The 17,638-nt window shown below is 54.1% G+C and overlaps 6 protein-coding genes across 6 annotated transcripts; 3 read left to right on the forward strand and 3 right to left on the reverse strand.

Annotated features, from left to right (window-relative positions):
• Nucleotides 1–822: 822 nt before the first annotated feature.
• Nucleotides 823–1,221, reverse strand: MRS44_004484 (uncharacterized protein; the record flags this gene model as incomplete). Its single annotated transcript, XM_046268886.2, has 1 exon — nucleotides 823–1,221. The coding sequence occupies one exon, from the start codon at nucleotides 1,219–1,221 to the stop codon at nucleotides 823–825; it is 399 nt and encodes a 132-aa protein (XP_046136385.1).
• A 1,988-nt stretch (nucleotides 1,222–3,209) lies between these two features.
• Nucleotides 3,210–4,115, forward strand: MRS44_004485 (uncharacterized protein; the record flags this gene model as incomplete). The annotated part of the gene is made up of 5 exons (XM_065622220.1): nucleotides 3,210–3,239; nucleotides 3,297–3,403; nucleotides 3,524–3,704; nucleotides 3,768–4,000; nucleotides 4,049–4,115. 5 exons carry the CDS (start codon nucleotides 3,210–3,212, stop codon nucleotides 4,113–4,115), a joined length of 618 nt encoding a protein of 205 aa, XP_065478292.1.
• Nucleotides 4,116–5,235: 1,120 nt separating this feature from the next.
• MRS44_004486 (uncharacterized protein) lies at nucleotides 5,236–6,576 on the reverse strand (the record flags this gene model as incomplete). The annotated part of the gene is made up of 2 exons (XM_046268884.2): nucleotides 5,236–5,437; nucleotides 5,759–6,576. The coding sequence occupies 2 exons, from the start codon at nucleotides 6,574–6,576 to the stop codon at nucleotides 5,236–5,238; spliced, it is 1,020 nt and encodes a 339-aa protein (XP_046136383.1).
• A 3,102-nt stretch (nucleotides 6,577–9,678) lies between these two features.
• Nucleotides 9,679–10,110, forward strand: MRS44_004487 (uncharacterized protein; the record flags this gene model as incomplete). The annotated part of the gene is made up of 1 exon (XM_065622221.1): nucleotides 9,679–10,110. The coding sequence occupies one exon, from the start codon at nucleotides 9,679–9,681 to the stop codon at nucleotides 10,108–10,110; it is 432 nt and encodes a 143-aa protein (XP_065478293.1).
• An 11-nt stretch (nucleotides 10,111–10,121) lies between these two features.
• MRS44_004488 (uncharacterized protein) lies at nucleotides 10,122–11,861 on the forward strand (the record flags this gene model as incomplete). The annotated part of the gene is made up of 1 exon (XM_046268881.2): nucleotides 10,122–11,861. The coding sequence occupies one exon, from the start codon at nucleotides 10,122–10,124 to the stop codon at nucleotides 11,859–11,861; it is 1,740 nt and encodes a 579-aa protein (XP_046136381.2).
• An 874-nt stretch (nucleotides 11,862–12,735) lies between these two features.
• Nucleotides 12,736–17,273, reverse strand: MRS44_004489 (uncharacterized protein; the record flags this gene model as incomplete). Its single annotated transcript, XM_046275624.2, has 9 exons — nucleotides 12,736–12,966; nucleotides 13,021–15,321; nucleotides 15,374–15,474; nucleotides 15,525–15,628; nucleotides 16,353–16,491; nucleotides 16,543–16,648; nucleotides 16,706–16,751; nucleotides 16,805–16,982; nucleotides 17,039–17,273. The coding sequence occupies 9 exons, from the start codon at nucleotides 17,271–17,273 to the stop codon at nucleotides 12,736–12,738; spliced, it is 3,441 nt and encodes a 1,146-aa protein (XP_046136379.2).
• Nucleotides 17,274–17,638: the final 365 nt, after the last annotated feature.

Raw genomic sequence — 17,638 nt, forward strand, 5'->3', positions numbered from 1 at the left:
AGATGGCAGGTTGACGGGTATCAAGTATAATTTTTCGTCCGCTGGTGTTCGGGCCAATTGATGCCTTCACGGGCTCGTGTCAGACTCTCCCTCCTTCGCTATTGTTGATGTTGTTGATCCATGTCGATGATGGATGTTAGTAAAGGTGGGACGCGACAAGCTCCGACCACACGCGACGAGGGGGGTCCATGTCCGCGCACGGACCATCTACCCTATCATGACCTGCAACACCAACTTACAGCTGAAGTTGCAACATGACAGGCAATTATTACGAGATGAACCACGAGGTTCTACTCGGGATGGGGTCATTCGAATTGCCGGTAACATGTTCAGCTTGTGACATCAGTTTTCTCTGTTGCCGGCTGCCTGAAGTTCCGACGTTTCATGTTTCAAGGAGTAGGGATACGATAACCCGAGCGTTGTGGAACTCATAGGAGCTTCGATATAGACAAACGCAACCCAACACAGCCTCACTCACGGTAGCTAGTTATGGATTGAACTGAGTCAATGCGCAACATATTTCTACTCGGGGGTGGGGGCCAGGACGGTGCGTCGCATGGCTTCCTGAGGGATACTTTGAAGTGCAGGATTGTTATACCATACCTTTCTAACTTGGAGAAACGGAACTACCTCCCTAGCATACAACTATATAGGAGAACATGAAGGCCAGAAGAATACCGAAAGAGTGACGAGGTTCATAAGATTGGAACTTCCCGAAAGGATAGGCTTAGACTCCATTGCAGAACATTGGCCCGAGAGACCCCGTCGCCCGAATAGGTAGGTTACAATATTCACTGACTCGAGTCAGTTGAGACCGTACAATCAACCCCTTGAAGTCAACCCGAGCAACCCCCAGCCGCCCACGAGAAGACTAGCAGAAAACCTGAACAGGGCTCTGCCCGGAACGCCCTCCTTCCAGCACAGGTATCCATCTGCAACACCGGCCCAGAAAAGAAGGGCCATCAATGTATCCAGTGACTTGAAGTCACCTCGTAGATAAAAGATCCACATGGAAACACCCATGATGGATACCCGGGAACCATATACGGCGAAACACGTATGCGCTGGTTGAGACCTGGCTATGCCCTCTGGCAACCCGAACTCGCGAATGGCACGGGCCGGGTTCAAGAAGGGGAGAAGGCCGCCGAGGGTAAACGCACTGGCGATGAATAGGGGCGGGATATGCCACGGCGAGAAAGAAGAGAATGCGCCTGAAGCCATGGTGTTTGAAAGGATGAAGTGCGAGGCTTACACGGCAGTTAGTGACCGATATCGTGGAGATCTGAGTTGCGGATCTGAACTACAGGGACTGAGAGCAATGGCAACTTGTCACCAATTCGGACCACTCACTTGATATTGATTCACAACAGGCGACACCAAAAAGCAGTCGTTAATTCCGGGTAACCTAAGAGTTGTAACTTGTTGGAATCTTACGAGTGAGGGGAATGAGTGAGAGGCTCAACTGTAGAGTGAAATGTAAGCCGGCAAAATAGTAAGCAAGGGCAAAAAGAAAAGGTTTGAGGACCGAGCGTGGATCGAACACGCGACCTAGGGATCTGCAATCCCTCGCTCGTACCACTGAGCTATCGATCCTTGTTATTGGATGAATGTCGGTTTCCAACTTTTGGTATATATTCGCGATACTTTTATGCATGCAAAGGATGCATTGAGGTTGAATCAATACGTTCAGATAAGCGCCAGGAGTGAGTTGGATGGCATCCATTTGGGAACAACAGTGGTGATTCGTTTCGAGATTGAACCTTCAACCCCTGACTTACCCTCCATGCAGGTGAAATGTAGGTAGGCAGTGCCATTTCCTACTATTCCCAGCCTCTCTTGGCCAAAGCACGTCCTGCCTGTCCTGACGTCTTCCACCTGCACCTGAGGTACGCAAACTAAGGAATTCTTGTGTCATCCCCATTGTTGGGCCTGGTCGTCCTTGTGCGCCATCCCCGTCAATGTGCATCATAATGGCTTAAAATAAACCCATTCAACGATTGCAGCTGTCCAACTGCTTCTGCACTTCCCCCCGCCACCGATCCACAATCCCCCGACCACCTTTTGGGCCAAGAAACGGGTGGACAAGATGGGGAGGGCGGCGGTTGGTGTTGTTTCTTAGCCTGAGGGTACTCACACCACACCGACGCAAGGTACCTACATGCGACGTCCGCGCACAGAAGATCGCCCGCCTCCACCATTTTCCTTCCATTCACAACAGCCACGAGTTGTCCATCCCACCAGCTCCTGCGAATACCCGTTACTGTGCCTTTTTGGGATTCTTATTGCTGCTTCCCCCTACATTGAAGCGTCGCTGCAGCATTCCGTGTCCCGTCCTCCTTCTCATCCTGCTCTTGTCCTCTATCACCTCATCTCGGCGCGCTCCGAAGCCATCCCCAGCCACAGCTGGCCATCGACAAGAAGCGTTATCAGAGACACAAACCGCAAAGCAAAGGCAGGTTCCCTCTCCTCCATCAATCATTCCGCGTACCTTGGTTGGCCGTAGGGGACCCCCTGTATCACCCCCCACTCCCAAGGCGCCTAGAGCTGTCCAGCAGAGCTCCTCTAGAGGCCGTGATTGTCCAGAAGCTCCGACACTCTGAGCGGCACAGGAGCACCACCGAAAGGCCCCCTTGTCCCCCAGCCAGCCCAGCGGGCTGTTGGCAAGGCTAGGACTGTCTCTAGCAGGGGACCTTAGTAGGCTAAGGTGGCACCGGCGGTGGCTACTGGCTATCCTGGGCGCCTCTCTCGTGGTCCTCTCTGGCTGGCGTTGTCCGGGCGGGCGGTCGACTCTCCTTGTCTGTCTCTGTTCTGCTCTGGTCTGCTCTCTCTGTGGTGGATCGCTCCCATCATTGAACCTCCTCCTGTGGCCTCACCTTTCTGCGGCACAAAACGCGTGAACTACACCTCGGTTTCGTGTCAAGTTTGCTCGCTCTGACCTTTCCTCTTTGATTTTATGCATCCTTGAAACTTTTGTCGAGCGATTCGAGTCCCACCGTCGCTTACCTATCTCATCGCCAGCTTCACCGTCGCACTCCGAGCCCCCGTCCTCGCTTCGTCATTGTCGTTCCCCTCTCCTCGGGTTCTACATCTAGACGACTCCATCACAACCTCATTGTCCGCCATCCCGCATCTCGACCTGCGCCCCGGCAAATCACGAGTGACTTTTACGGCCGAACCTCTTCCGATCCCTTCTACAACCCATCGCAACAATGGCTCAGCCCGGCGTGCAATCGTTGAAGGTTTGTCGGTCGCTGGTTGTCTGACGCAATACCTTGGGTGGCTGACCGCTGATGCAGTGTGTTGTGACTGGTGATGGTGCAGTTGGCAAGGTTCGTCTCGACATCAAAGCATCGCCGTCTGGTGCGGTAGCTGCAAGCTCTTTACTGACTCTCCATCAAGACTTGTCTGCTCATCTCATACACCACGAATGCCTTCCCTGGCGAATACATCCCCACCGTGTTGGTTCCCGCTTTTCCCGCCGATAACATCCTGAACATCATGGCTGATGCAACATGTGACGCAGCTTCGATAACTACTCGGCGAGCGTGATGGTGGATGGCAAGCCCATTAGCCTGGGTCTCTGGGATACCGCTGGTCAGGAAGATTACGACCGACTGCGACCTCTGTCCTACCCCCAGACCGACGTTTTCCTCATCTGCTTCTCCATCGTCAGCCCCCCCTCTTTTGACAACGTCAAGGCCAAGGTACGATGAAACGACCATCGACGCAGCGAACAAGAACCCGAGTCCCGTTGACACAAGCTCTAGTGGCACCCCGAGATCGACCATCATGCGCCCAATATCCCCATCATCCTGGTCGGAACCAAGCTCGATCTTCGAGAAGACGCCGCTACGCTCGAGTCCCTCCGCCAAAAGCGTATGGAGCCCGTGTCGTACGAACAGGCGCTGGCTTGCGCCAAGGAAATCAAGGCATACAAGTACCTTGAGTGCTCCGCTCTGACTCAAAGGAACCTTAAGAGCGTTTTCGACGAGGCTATTCGGTAGGTTTCCTTCCGAGCTTGTGTTTGAGCCATCTAACAAGCCTCCAGGGCTGTCCTTAACCCTCGGACTCAGACCAGCAAGGCCCCCAAAAATAAGAAGTGCTCGATCCTGTAGATATCCAACCTTGCACCGCGCGCGGGTAGCCCACGCGCTTGTTTGATTTTCTCAACCAAGGCGTCTCGACGACGCAAAATGACATGACGGCTCTGGACAAATGATCGACGATTTGGCGATACAAAGACGGCGGCTCTAACGGAATATCCTGGGGGAGTTTCTACTCTAAACAATCCCTCAACCTCTCTCACACACACAACTAAACAGCTACAACTGCATATCATGATGGTATATGCGAGGCGGTTCTTGAATGACTTTTGGTCCTTTCTATCTGCGGTTCAATTTTTATCTCCACATTTTTTCTGTTTGCTCATATCTCTCACCTGTTTCCTCCTCGCGGAGGAGTTTATACCGATGTTGCAAGTAATTCAAGAACCGGGTTGCATTTTTGGAGCATTCTATTCTGCATGACTACTGCACCGTGACGCTATGATGGAGAGAAAGACGAGCGAGATGGCTCGTTCTATGGACTTTGTTTGTGACTGCTTTGTGTTGATTGTGGACGGTTGAATCTACGAGTTTAAATATTGCCTTGTTCCCCATGATCATTTCAGTATGCGCTCAAGTTAGCCATCATGGCTTAGAATGGACTGGCACCGGAATCTCCGTTCTACAAATGATGATGTCTTCGTTTTCATTGGCCTCGGATGCAAGTGGCTGATCCTCAACTCTGGTGTAAGTTGGCGGCGTGGACTATGGCTGTTGGATGAGAAGTCTAAGGGAGGCGAGTTTCTTACTCTTCATCATGAGTTCAAGTCACGGAGAGACGGGCTTGCGATTCGTCTAGAAAGTCGCGATTGATTGGTGTATAAGATTGGCAGAAACTCGTCTAGCTTGGTTGCCAGTAAGAGATCTTACATACATGAACTCCATGGCAATGGAGAGTTGCATCGCGAGTCATCACTCATAGTCCTGGGCTACAGCCTTGCGAGGTCATGATCCAATTCCTTGGGGTATCTCTCTATCTTGTACAAGTAAATGCATGCCAACTTTTGTGTATCCGACCGAGGCTTGATTCATTAGACTGCTTCAAGGACAACATTACGCTTCCTCCTCATAATAGCTATGCGCCAGGCTCAAAATGACGACGCAGCCGGCGACGATCTCTGGCATTCAGGTCCTACCAAGCATTACCGGGGACGCGACCACGACGGCTAGGGTGGATGGCGTCTTCCATGTGCTGCTCCTGGTCGGTGTTGGCTCTGGCCTCCTCCTTGGCGTTCTTCTCGCGCTGGATTCGCTTGGTGCGGTTCTCGTCGAGCTTGCGGTTCTTCTCCTGGATCTTTTCCTGGCGGCGCTTTGTCTTGCCGCCTCCGCCGGCACTGTTACACAAAGGGGTCAGCATCATGTTTCCAAGAGTGAGTTGCGAGCGTTGCGATTTGTCAATGGCTCTCTGCTGCGGGCGGGTTTTGCTGTTTATGCATATGACCACTCAAGAAGAGATACACGGGCCGCATCGGTCAGGTGGTGATGAGCGTGACTCAACGGGATGTGACCAGCAAGCCATGGAGGCGGATTGGGAGTGTTACACAAGGCACACTCAGAGACGCAAACCGCAGGAAATGTGATGCATCAAGAGAGGGGGAATGGATGGGGGTGTATGAGTGAGACACTTGAGAAAGAAAGAGGGTTGAAAAACTCACGTCAACTCGACATTTATGCGACGCGCGGGAGAGACACCATCCTCAAACATGGAGTGGTGGAACTTGTCGAGGCAGGTTCGCATATGCCAGACTTTGGCGAACTCGACAAAGGCGAAGCCGCGGCACGGCTTGGAGTCGGCCGGGTCGCTCATGCAGCGGACGTGGATGGGGGAGAGCGAGGCAAAGTGGGCTTGGATGGTGTCGGCGGTGGCGGTGAAGGGGAGGTTGCCGACGAAGACGATGTGGCGGTCGGCTTTGGAATCGGCGTCGGCAGCGGCCGTGTCCGCGTCGGTGCCGTTGGGTACGGCCTCGTCGTTGTTGTCGTTGTTGTCGGCGGTTTCAGAGGACGACTTCTTGTCCTTCTTGCTCTTCTTCTTCTTCTTGTTGCTGGACTCATCGTTGGTTTCAGCGTTGGCGGTGGACTCCTCCTCTTGTTGTGATTCTTTGTCCTTGTTCTTCTTATCCTTGTTCTTCTTCTTCTTCTTTGCGGCCTTGTCCGAGTCTGCGGCGTCTGCAGTCACAGAAGCGGGCTTGACATCGGCATCAGCCATTGGAGAATCCTTAGCAGGCTCGTCCACCTCCTCGTCGTCGTCCTGCTCGGGGAGGTCCTGGAGGTCCTTGCGCTTGTCCTTGCGCTCCTTGCGTGACTCCTTCTTGTGCTTCTTGTCCTTTTTCTCCTTCTTGGCCTTCTTCTTCACATCGGCGGTGGTGGCATCGTCGTCGTTGCGCTTGCGCTTCTTGGGGGGAGCCTCGACGTCGACGGGAGTGACGTGCTTGTCCTCAGCCTCGGCGGCCTCTCTTGCGCGCTTGCTCTTCATGATTGCGCCGGTCGTGATCGGATTGGGAGTGAGGTAGATAGAGATTGTAGCGTGATCTACTTTTGCGCAAGGCGGCAGAAAAAAAAATTATGCAGGATCTGCTTTTTTGCCAAGTCAGCACAAGCCTCTTTTTTTTCTGCTTCCTTGTCCGACGTCGCAAGACAGGGTGGCTTTGGAGCAAGACACAATCAATGGTTCGACTTACAGACGATCACAGACAGGCCAATTTGTGACGCCGGTTGGCAGGCTGCAGGATACTGCAAGACACGACTTGGAGATGGATGGGCCCGACGAGGTTTTCCGGTCTGCACGAGGCAAGGAAATGTTCCGTCCCGACTAACTAGTTAGCCAGCGGGCCAGTCAGCCCGGGCTAGAGAGAGTGTGTGACTTGGTGCTGCTGCTACAGCTGCACGCGCGCTGTGGTTGGGGCGACGTGGGATTGGAGATTTGAGGAGGATCGATCTGCGAGTGCCAAAACGTGCAGGAAAAGTGAGAGGTGAGTGGGATTGCTTGCTCACAAGGGAGCTAAGGAAGCGGGAGATGCCGAGACGGACGACCTACGGAGGATTTGGGATTTCTGGGACACTACCACGGGACGGGAGTCTAGATAAAAATAACATGTTGACGTATGTTACAAGACATGCGACCAAATATGAAACTGTATTGTTTCTGTTGTTTCTTCATCAGTTATCATTAGTTGCCAAATGCCAACTGTCAACGGCCGCCATCATGGCGTCCAATTTTTTTCTCTACCCATGGCATGGCACCCGTTGCTTTCTTTTTCCCATTTCCATTCCCCCTTCAGCTTTGTCAAAAACTTTTCTTTTTCCTTATTTCCTCCTTCGCCGCCGTCTCACACGTATCTCACTAATCTAATCTGCATCATGCACGTACATACATGTTGTCGTACAGTGCTAGTTAGTCTACCGACTAGGCTAGGGTTCTGGGTGGTAAATCAATCCCCCCATGCCATCCATATCCTTGCCATCCATGCTCTGTCCCAAAGCAAAGCTCCGTAGCGGGGCCGTCTATCGTCGACGGCCGTTGTCACTGGCCCCTCACAACCGACTCCAGACCCTGGGCCGCGACCCTACGACATCGACACCCTAGTCAGTCCCGGCGCAGTGTCGAGGACATCTCTCCTCCTGCGTCCCAGAAGATGCGGTGGACGTTGATCGGCTGGCTATCCTCCCTTCTTCAGCCGCTGTGCAACCCCGGAGCTGTCGGCTGTCAAGACGGCACTGCATTTCAAAACCTTGCTGCTTGCTTGTCAGTGGTTGACTTGGGGGGTTCCATGTGACAACCATTAAATTTTTTTCTTCACTCTCATCAACCCCAGTCCATCCATCCATCCATCCATCCATCCTTGGGGATTTCCAGCTGTCAGCGCCGCTACCAAAGCATGGCTACCTGACGTAGGCAAGGTGACGCCCATACGCAGCCAGAGTCAAGTGCCAACTGCAGCTTAGAGGCACACTGTATTATTAGGGACTAGGAGTTGGTGCACATTGACGCAGCTGAAGGGTCGAGGGTCCATGGTTGGCGCCCATCCCAACTTAGGTTGTTCGGGACCATCCTCTTATATCCAAGGGATACGATCCTGAATACAAAACCACCATTCCATGGCCGATGGATACGGTCAGCTGGGATACCAACTATTGAACTCAATCACCACTCGGGCGAGTCATTCAGCTTACCCGGAGCAAAAAGGAAGGAAAGCGAGATGAAAGAGACGGACAGAGGCAAAAAAAAAAAGAAGGTGAACCCCCTGGGCTGTTCAACGGCCGGCCTTTGCCTCGTGGTCGGTCGTCCTAGTCGGTTGAGGTGAGAAAAGCAAAAAAGCTCCGTGCTCCCAAGAGCCAAGGTGAGCGGACAACAGTGCGAATATCTCGAGTTTTAGACGGTAGACGGTCTGGTACCTTCCTGCGCCGCAACTGACAGCCGTGGAGTGCGTGTGGAGGGGGAAAAAGGAAAGGAAGGCACCACCCCTGTCGCTCTGTCCCTTGTCCCTGCCCCATGCTCAATGCCCCATCATCCATACCGCAGCCTTCAAACCCATCTCATCCCCGTCTACATCATCCATCTTTCATCATCCATTGACTTGACTCGGGGGGCCTCTATCCATATCCACTTGAATTGAATGAATCTCTCTTTCTTTTCTCCTCCTGCTGCCGTCTCCGCCATCTCCGCTTCTCTCCGTCCCGGGTCCGCTTGGCTCTCTTTTTACGCCTCCCTACGCTACAGTCCTTGTCCTGTACCACCCCTTGTTTTCCCCTCCGTCCCTCCGGCCCCCGTCTGTCTAGTTGCTGCAGCCAGCAACACTGCAAAAGTTGCTTTTCTCTATGCCATCTGGCTCTATTCACTCACTCTACAGTATCCGTATGGCAGCCCGGCCCAGGCTCAGGTGCAGGCTCGCACACCAACCCAACCCAGTGGCCGACCAGGGGCATGCGCGACATGCAAGCTCCCGTCCATGTCTTGTTTCTGACTCTCCTAGTGTCCTCCTCTTTGCCTCCCTCTCCGTTTATGTGCTCCGCCACTCAACCCCCAGCTCAGCCAGCCAGTTCAGTCGGCAGAGCAGAAGCCCAACCAGCGTTGCCGGCATCATTCATGGTCAAGGTCATTGCCATGGCATGGACGTAGTAGTCGCGGCAAGCAAGCATCAAGCACCAGCTGGCAAGCAGTACAGCACGCGAGATGAGGCCCGCCGCGCACCAATAGTCCAGCCATACCCGCTCCAACCCGAGTCTATGCAGCGCTTTTCTCTGCATCACTCAAAGTCTGCATCTTGCTTGCTTCTTATATACTCAACGGGTTCCCGGGGGTGGGTGGCCACCCGGAATCTTCAGCCTTTTCTCTGCTACGCTCTCCCCTGTCTGTCCGTCCCTTCGTCTCCATATTCCTCTCTCTCATATCTACCATAAACCTCTCTCACACACCTCTTTCTCTTTCTCTTCTCTTTTCTATTCCATCTTCTCCTTTTCCCACGACCTCCACGTCAACCTGCCAACTTTTTGTCCTTTCGTGTGACAACCAGGCTGTCTGTGTCCTCCACCCTGGCCAACCACTTAGAAGAGCCTCGATTTTTCTCTTCCTCCCACAATGCAGTTGACGTGGGACCTGGGAATGGACCATGTCCGGTCCTGGGTCCTCAGCGGCGATTATGAGCTGGACGACTCTTTCGACCGCCCCTTTGCCTGGAGTTCCACCATCGTCACTGGTCTCTCCGAGGCTGCCATTGTGCCTCAGCCTGATGATGCAAGTGCTCGTTCAGACGCTGGCGCAGACACTGAGACCTCTCTCGCTTCAGAGTTGACTCCAGCTTCCAGTGCCCAGGCTTCGTCTCCCTCTCTCTTTAAACTCGCCCCAGCCTTGAAGGAGCAGCAATTCCTCTCTGTGGCGGACCATGTCGACGACCCTTTGATCCCGAAGCAGAAGGACATCCGCCGCATCTTCAACAATGGCCGTCAGACTTGGCAACACTTTCTCAGCCAGGCCCTGGCCCTACCAAGAGGCTTCTTCCCCCCGGCCTAGACCCGTCCATCATGCTCCAGGATATGCCGCCGCTCCCCAACACGGTCCCTTCAAAGGGCGTCCTGGCCGGAGCCCCCACCTGGCTCGTCCCGGAGCCCGAGCCCTGTCAACCGCCGCCCGCCCAACCGTCCGCTCGGGACCGCCCACCACACCTCGACCTCAACAAGGTTACCGGCACCACAAAGTATTTCCGCCTTTCCTACCCCGAACCCATCGACTGCCTCATCTCTTCGGATCCGAGCGCCTCCCACTATGGCAATCCCTCTGGCAGCGCAGACGCGTCCAACGCCCCGCAAGGCCTTGCCATCTGGACCATGTGCTGGTCCTACATCTTCTCCACCCGGCTACTGCAACTGCAGAAGAGAAGGGCCCACTTCACCGACTCCTGCCTCCGCCCAATCCCGATCAACGCGGTTGGTAACCTCGCGCAGAGCGAGATCCTGGTCCAGCTCCCCGGCGAGGCCTCCTTGCGTCTAGTCCACTGGCTCTCTGCCATTCTGGCGCCAAAGCCGGGCTGGGCTTCTGATGACGAAGGAGGTGCATGCTCACCTTGGGATGCGCGATGCACGGGAGATGTGCGGTTCGTCATTGCTACTGAAGAGCAGGTCACGATTGACCCGAATGCTGAGCCTCCGAGCCCATCGGAGGCTACCGAGCTGCTCATTGAGTTTTGCAATCTGTTCGGCATCGGCCATGAACCCTGCCGATCCAGAGATCCTAGCCCCCTGTCGCCCATCAAAGCTGCCTTCCTTGCAACCCTCGCGATTCCCTTCTATCGCATGGCGAAGCTGCAGCCACATCTTCCTAGACCGTCTCTGAAGTTGCGCAAGACGACGGGGCTAGATGAGGGCCAGAAGACGGACATCCGGCGGTATGCTGGGGAAGCCCACTACTACATGACGCTGAGCATGCACCCTTACGCTCTGGGCCCAGTCCTCTGGAGCATCTTTTGGCAGCCCGACATCCAATGTAACCTTGTCAGCCCGTGGCTGGCTGCCATCTCCAGCGTCATCCGCCCCGCCTTCAACTACTGCGACTTTGAGATGCTGGTAAAGATCTTTGCGCTCCGCCGACCCCGCGTCGCGCTTTGGTGGCACGGTCTCTTCCTGCTTGGCAACCCCAAGATCCTTGACTTTATCCACAACTACCTCACAACCCTCGACGAGGGCTGCTTCTACGACACCCTGTCTCGCCCCGACATCGTCACCGCCGCTTGGACAGGGGCTCCCCAGTCATATCAGGATGACCTCTCCTCCACCGCCTACCATCATCTCAACGATGCCGTTCCCCGCGCTGCTCTCTTGCAGCACCGCCACACGCTGACCCTCCGCGACCCGTGGCCTCTCTTCTACGGATGGCGGCCGTTTGGATCCGTTCCGAAGGACACTATCGAGCCGGATCTCTACCCTTGGCTGGAGCATGGCCATAACCGTGAGTATAACCACTGGACCTGGTGGTCCAAGGATGATGCTTCCGTTGAGCCATCTGTGCATGCCGGCTACCGCAAGGAGACTGGGCGTTTCGACCCGACCGTCCCCGACAACCTCGAACTTCTTACCGCCCACGACTCCTCAGCCCCTCTTCCTCCTGCTACCGTCCTGCCCATTGCCTTTGAGCCCTCGCGACGAGCCACTCTGCAGATGATCAACCACTCGCTTGGCAACATTGTTGGCGAGCGTAGCGTCAGCACTGCTGTAATTCCTGATCTGAAGCAGTCTCACCCCTGGCTCAAGGACTGGACGCCTGTCTAAACATCTATTCCCGCATGATACCTCATCTGTTTTCAGCATTCTTATTCTATCACCCTTGCATCCTTATCCCCCACCTTTTGATGAACTATGACGGATACGAGAAAACGACGTTCGTGGCAGATGGGACTGCTTCTTTCAAGTCTGGGGACAAGGGAGGGCTTTTTGGCCCCGAAATATAGTGGAGGAGGCGCGTCTTGGATCACTAAAAGGAGGACTAATTGGGACAAACTGGTTTGTTGTTGTTTTGGGACCTTGGCGATGGGTCATGTATTGATATGGGTTTTGCGTCTGGATTCCCGCTGTTGTATCTTTTCTTCCCTTTGTCTTGATTCCTGTCTCATGGCGCTGCGAGGGGCGTCTTTGACGGCGCTCCCAGCTCGGGTTGCTTGTGTCATTCGAGGGTGTCTTGCTGGATCTTGGTGTTTTGGGTTTTATTCCAAGAGTTGTCCTGGTCCAGGCAAGCTAGCTAGGTGCTTTGTGTCAGTAGAAATGTCAAATACCCTACGACCACGTTTCAGTGGCTTCTCAACTTGATGCTCTATCTTGCCATCATCCTCGAGACTGTTCCCAAGTGACTCGAAAGTTCGAGGCAGCAGTTTGGACATTGTTCGAGGGCTATTATGAGCCAAACCACAAGTTCATTATGTTGTCGGGATAATCTAAGTCTACAAGAACATTATCATTACGAGGTAACAATCGGCTCCACGAGATCCATCACGCCACCAATCAATGCAAATATCCCGAATCAAAATAATAACACCATTGGATCTCAGACAATCCTATACACCTCCATGAATAAGAAACCATCATTGTCCGCCAGACAGCTCAAGGTGAAGAGTGCTAGAAGGACGATGGCGCAATACCAAAGCGAAGGTTAAGATCGTCCTGCCGAGCCTGCGACAACTAGGGGATCTAGAGTGGCACCTGATGGCGGATCTGCTCGAACGAATGTTGACGTCAGATCAGGGCCAGAGTCAGGATCCGGAGCGTCAGAGTTGATAGAGTCGCTGGATTCCTGGCCACTCTCCTGTCTTCGGGCGATATCGACCTCGGCGTTTGCTACGAGCTGAGGTGGCAATCGGTCCAATGAGGCGTCGTCCGTTGGCTAGACGGTGATGATCCTCGTTTGGGTGATTTCGACCTTCGTGGGAGCAAGCACCGTGATGACTTGAGGTCCACGATCAGTGTACGGGGCACTAGGGTCCTCCGGGGGGTAGATGGCTTTGACAAACTCGGTTGTTGTTGGACGATCCGCTCGAATGAACGTTTCCGAGGGAGGATCAGCTCGGATGAATGTTTCAGTCGGTTGGTTTGGCCCTGTCACTGAAGGAGAGTGCTGCCCCGATGCTGCTGGATCTCCAGGCGCTTGGGGATTCCCGTTATCCTGTCCTTGGCCGTCATTACTTGGAGGAGCTTGAGGATCATTGGGGGATTGGCTGTTGTGCGAACCAGGAGACTGAGCTGAGGAATTTGTAGTCCCAGGGTCAAGTGGCCTACCACTACCAGGGCTGGTCGGGCAGTTGCCGTTGCATGAAGGCACACCGTCGCCACTGTTGTCGCCTTGTGCCGAATTAGATCCCTGACCGCCATCACTACCAGGACCGGGAGGTACCTGGCCGTTTGGAGAGGATTCCTGGCTATAAGGGACAGGACCATTTTCTGGAGTTGATGAGCTACCAGGGCAAGGGCCAAGAGTTCCATCACAGGGGGGACCGTTTCCATTGGGCGAAGGATTTGTTCTTCCTTGCGTAGGCGGCGATCCAGCATCTGTCGGAGGTGCAGCAGTGTTACTGGCGGGAGGAGGACCTGGTGGTATTGGGGTAGTAGAAAGACTACTAGCTCCTGGATCAGGTTCGTTTGAGCCGGGAATAGGACAAGAAGAACCCTCTGCATCTCCAGAGCAGCCCCCTGGAATATTGGGAGGCACAGGAGATGATGGAGGTCGAGCCGGAGACGAAGGCTGTTGTGATCCAGGCGGCGCTTCAGCAGAGTTACAACTGCCATTTGGGTCGGATCCTGGACAGGCTTGTCCACTCCCATCGCCTGGAGATGGACCGGTTTGGGGGCTTCCTGGGTTTCCTGTAGGGTCGCCACCATCAGGCCCAGAGTTAGGGTTGGGAACCGAAGGCGGTGTTGGGACTGTTGGAGGCTGACCGGGGACGGGACATGGAGAGGGTCCATTTGCAGGACAGTTCGGATCACCTTGACCTGGCACAGGAACGGCAGAGCTAGGTGCCGGTGCTGGTTCTTGTGGTGCTGGAGGTACTGGAGGAGCTGGAGGACTTGATGAGGCACCACAGTCAGGCGAACCATCAGCCCGCTCAGGGCATCCTCCTGGGTTTTGGGTTCCTGGGGAGGGGACGATTGGAGTTCCAGGAGGTCCTTGGTTGTGATTCCCGCAAGCTGGGTTGTCGGTACCAACAGAGCAGTCTACTGGGTTGCCTTGGTTTCCAGCCGGCGATTGAGGGGAAGAGTTCTCTGGGGCACCAGAGCCAGGCGTGGGAGCAGCGTCATCTTCGCAGTCCTCACCGGCTCCTTCTGGAGGACTTGCATGACCAGGCACTCCAGCATCTCCAGAAGGGGTCAACGGGGTTGGATTCGCGGCCGCTGGTATAGGAGCAGGGTGGGATGGAGGTTGTCCTGATGTTCCTTGATTGGGGCCAATGGGTGGACTACCGGTATCGGCTCCAGCGCCATTGTTTGGGTTTTCGGGCACAGTGTTTGGGCTTGTAGGGGAACCGTCAGCTGGATTGGGAGATGGAGCATTCGGTTGACTACCGGGTTGGCCATTCGGGGAAGGATCACTATCGCTGGGTGAGCTTCCAGAAGGATGCTGAGCCGGTCCGTTGTTCGGAGCCCCTGAAGGGTTGTTGTTTGAGCCCTCAGTTGCTGGGTCGCAGTCTGCATCCACGGCTTCTGGGTTGCCAGCACCGTTGCTATGATTGTCGTTGCCCCCGGGGTTATTCGAAGCTGCGTGTGCGAACGTCCCTGACTGGCCACCATGTGATGTAGAAGGACCTGCTGGCTGGGATCCGAGGACGGGGTCGGTGTTACTGGCAGGTGGACTGGAATCGAGGCTGGGATCTGTGCTGCTAGCAGGTGGGCTGAACCCAAGATTGGGATCACCAGCTCCAGATCCAGTAACAAGAGGAGAATCGCCTGTGGAAGGAGACTGGGGAATACCAGAAGGGACAGATTCGGGAAGAGACAAGGTGAGGACGCCATTGGAGCCGGCCGCGCAGTCGACAGCAAGGGTGAATTGGTTGCCAAAGGCGAACCGGCCCGTGTCAAGTCGAGGAGTCAAATGAGAGAACCGTCGCGGGGCAAGGCCCACATGCTGTAGTTCGACAGGTAGGAGGTCGGTAATGAGAGCGCCGTAGTTGGAACATGCGGAGATGGTATATGCCAGAGCAGGACCGTAGTCTTCTCCACAAGAATTGGCCAAGCACAAGAAGAGTTCCTGATGATTGGAGTCAGCACACTGTCAACAGAATGACTAGTCTCCAACGTACCCTTTGCTTGGCTATGTCCATGCAGACAGCTTTGGTGGGTATGTTGTGCTGGTTGGTGAAGCGGTAACGAGAAAGGCCGCGAGAGCAAGTAGTAGCACATTCTATAGTCTTGTCAACTAAGGCTGTCAGCAAGGGGGTCAAGGGTATTCACCTGGTACAGACATGCCATGACCATGTACAGAGCCAGTGACAAGGCTTGACAGCATCAAGCCGGTGGCGAAGTAAGGCTTCATATCGTGTTCGTGTCTCGAGAGACTGAGCAATGGAAGTATTGAAGCAAGGGGAGTAGTTGTGGCGTAAACGACAGTGGCCGGAAGAAGCGGCTGGTTGAGGGAGGAGAAGGTTGCCAAAAAGAGCACCAAGAGTCGTCAGGAGCGACAATCGCCAAAAAAGAAGAGTAAAGTCGAAGCAAAGAGTTGTCAAAGGGTTTGAAATTGACTGCAGTCACAAAAAGAGGTGGTAAACGACAGTCACCAAGAAAGTCTGAGGTAAACGACACACCAAAAAAGTAGCCAGCAACGAACGCGGCGAGTCCAAAAAGGGAAGCAAGAAAATGGTCCAAAAACGGGCTTGTGAGCTCAAGGTGAAGCGGTGGATGATGGAGAGAGAAAGAAGAGAGAGGGGAGAGGTGGGAGAGATGAGAATAAATGGCCACCGAAGCCATCGTGAGAGGGAAAGAGCTGATCTCGAAGGATGGAAGAAGGTGTGTGGGTGTTGTTGCCCGGGAAGGCGCAGAGCTGATCGAGGAGGAATTGGCAAGAGCATCCTCCTTGAATGTTGATGCCACCACCAAGAAAGAACAGCAGGCTCGGATGAAGAAGCGGGAAAAGATAACTGCCGAACGAATACGCCGTTGAGACCAGGGAACTGACGAGAAAGAGAGGCAGAAACAGGAACAAATTGATTACTGTCAATTCTGCTGCATGGGTATCGTATCTAATAGAACAGCAACGCCAGCGGCTTCTTCTCATCCCCATACCGATCCTTGAACTCCTTCCGCGCCAGGAACTTGGCAAGAGGCATCATGGTGTCCTTCATGTCCATGACGCCGCGCTTCTTCTGGTCGATGTGGGAAGCATCCACGACGAGCCGCTTCAGGTTGTCGAGGGAGAGTGCGCCTGTCAATAGTTAATCTCATGCTGCTTTCCGGTCGAGTAAGTGGAACTTACCGTTGTCGATGAGGTCCATGAGTCGGGCAGGTGTGCCGACGGCGATGCCTGTTCTGTGGCCCTGAAGGAAGCTGACTTGCTCTTCGACTTTCATGTGCTTGGCGAACTGTTCCATCCAGTATCAGCAATTGACCATATATACAGGACACAAGAGGAAAAATACCAGCTTGGAGATTGTGTTGTCCTTGTTCTGAAACTTGCGCATCGCTCTGGTCTCCGTCAGCTTCACGTCTTGGCTTTCAGGTGGCAATGCGCCTCGCACCTCACAATGTCAGCCGCCCTCAAACCCGCTCCTGCAACGATGAGCGTATGAGGCGAGCCCTTCTTCTTAGGCGCCTTCTTCAGACCCTCGGGGTTCTCTGAGACGCTTTCGAGGAAGTCGGGAAACTTGTCCAACGTCCTCGTCTCCTGCCATGAAGTCGTGTCCTGGATGGCGTTGGCTGTCGCATCGTTAGCAGCTACATTCGACAGAAGCGGGATGGGATCTCAGCATTACCTGATACGGTCAGATCAGAGATTTCAACAGCGCTCAGATCGCTGCCGAATCGACTCAGCTTCTGAGCGAGGTGATCCGCCAAAAGCTGGTTATCCATTTTTGTAAACAGGATGTTGAGACCAAGCTCAGTGTCGAGAGTGTCATCATCCGGGGCATTGGCCTTTCTCTTCTTATTCTTCTTGGGCTTGGGTTGAGAAGGGTTGTCCTCCGCCTGCCTCTTTTTTGATGCCGACATGGTGATGGTCTCTGTGGTTTGGTGCTTCCTTGCGAGATTGTAAGAGTTCGTCGTGGTTGAGGCGTCAAGAAATTTTATGTTTTGCACAGTGCCAGAATTTGATCATGGCTGGATTCGCGCTAGGGATGGATATTCGCACGGTTTCTGGCACTGTATCTAGGACACCAGATCCACCAAGAGTCCATCATGAGTGAAGCAGACAGACGGGCTCATGATGAGTGAAAAGGCATTCTTCGATATCAAGCTGGATCATGAAATTCACCCCATTTCGATTGCGCCGTAAATAGTCGCCCAGATTTTGTTCTACTTGAAACCTTTTCAAGGTCATTAATTCCCTACTTGGTACGACAAGAAACCAGACATCC

This window comes from Fusarium solani, assembly GCF_023522795.1.
Source record: "Fusarium solani strain SB1 chromosome Unknown bctg00000002, whole genome shotgun sequence".
In the NCBI taxonomy this organism is placed as follows: domain Eukaryota; kingdom Fungi; phylum Ascomycota; class Sordariomycetes; order Hypocreales; family Nectriaceae; genus Fusarium; species Fusarium solani.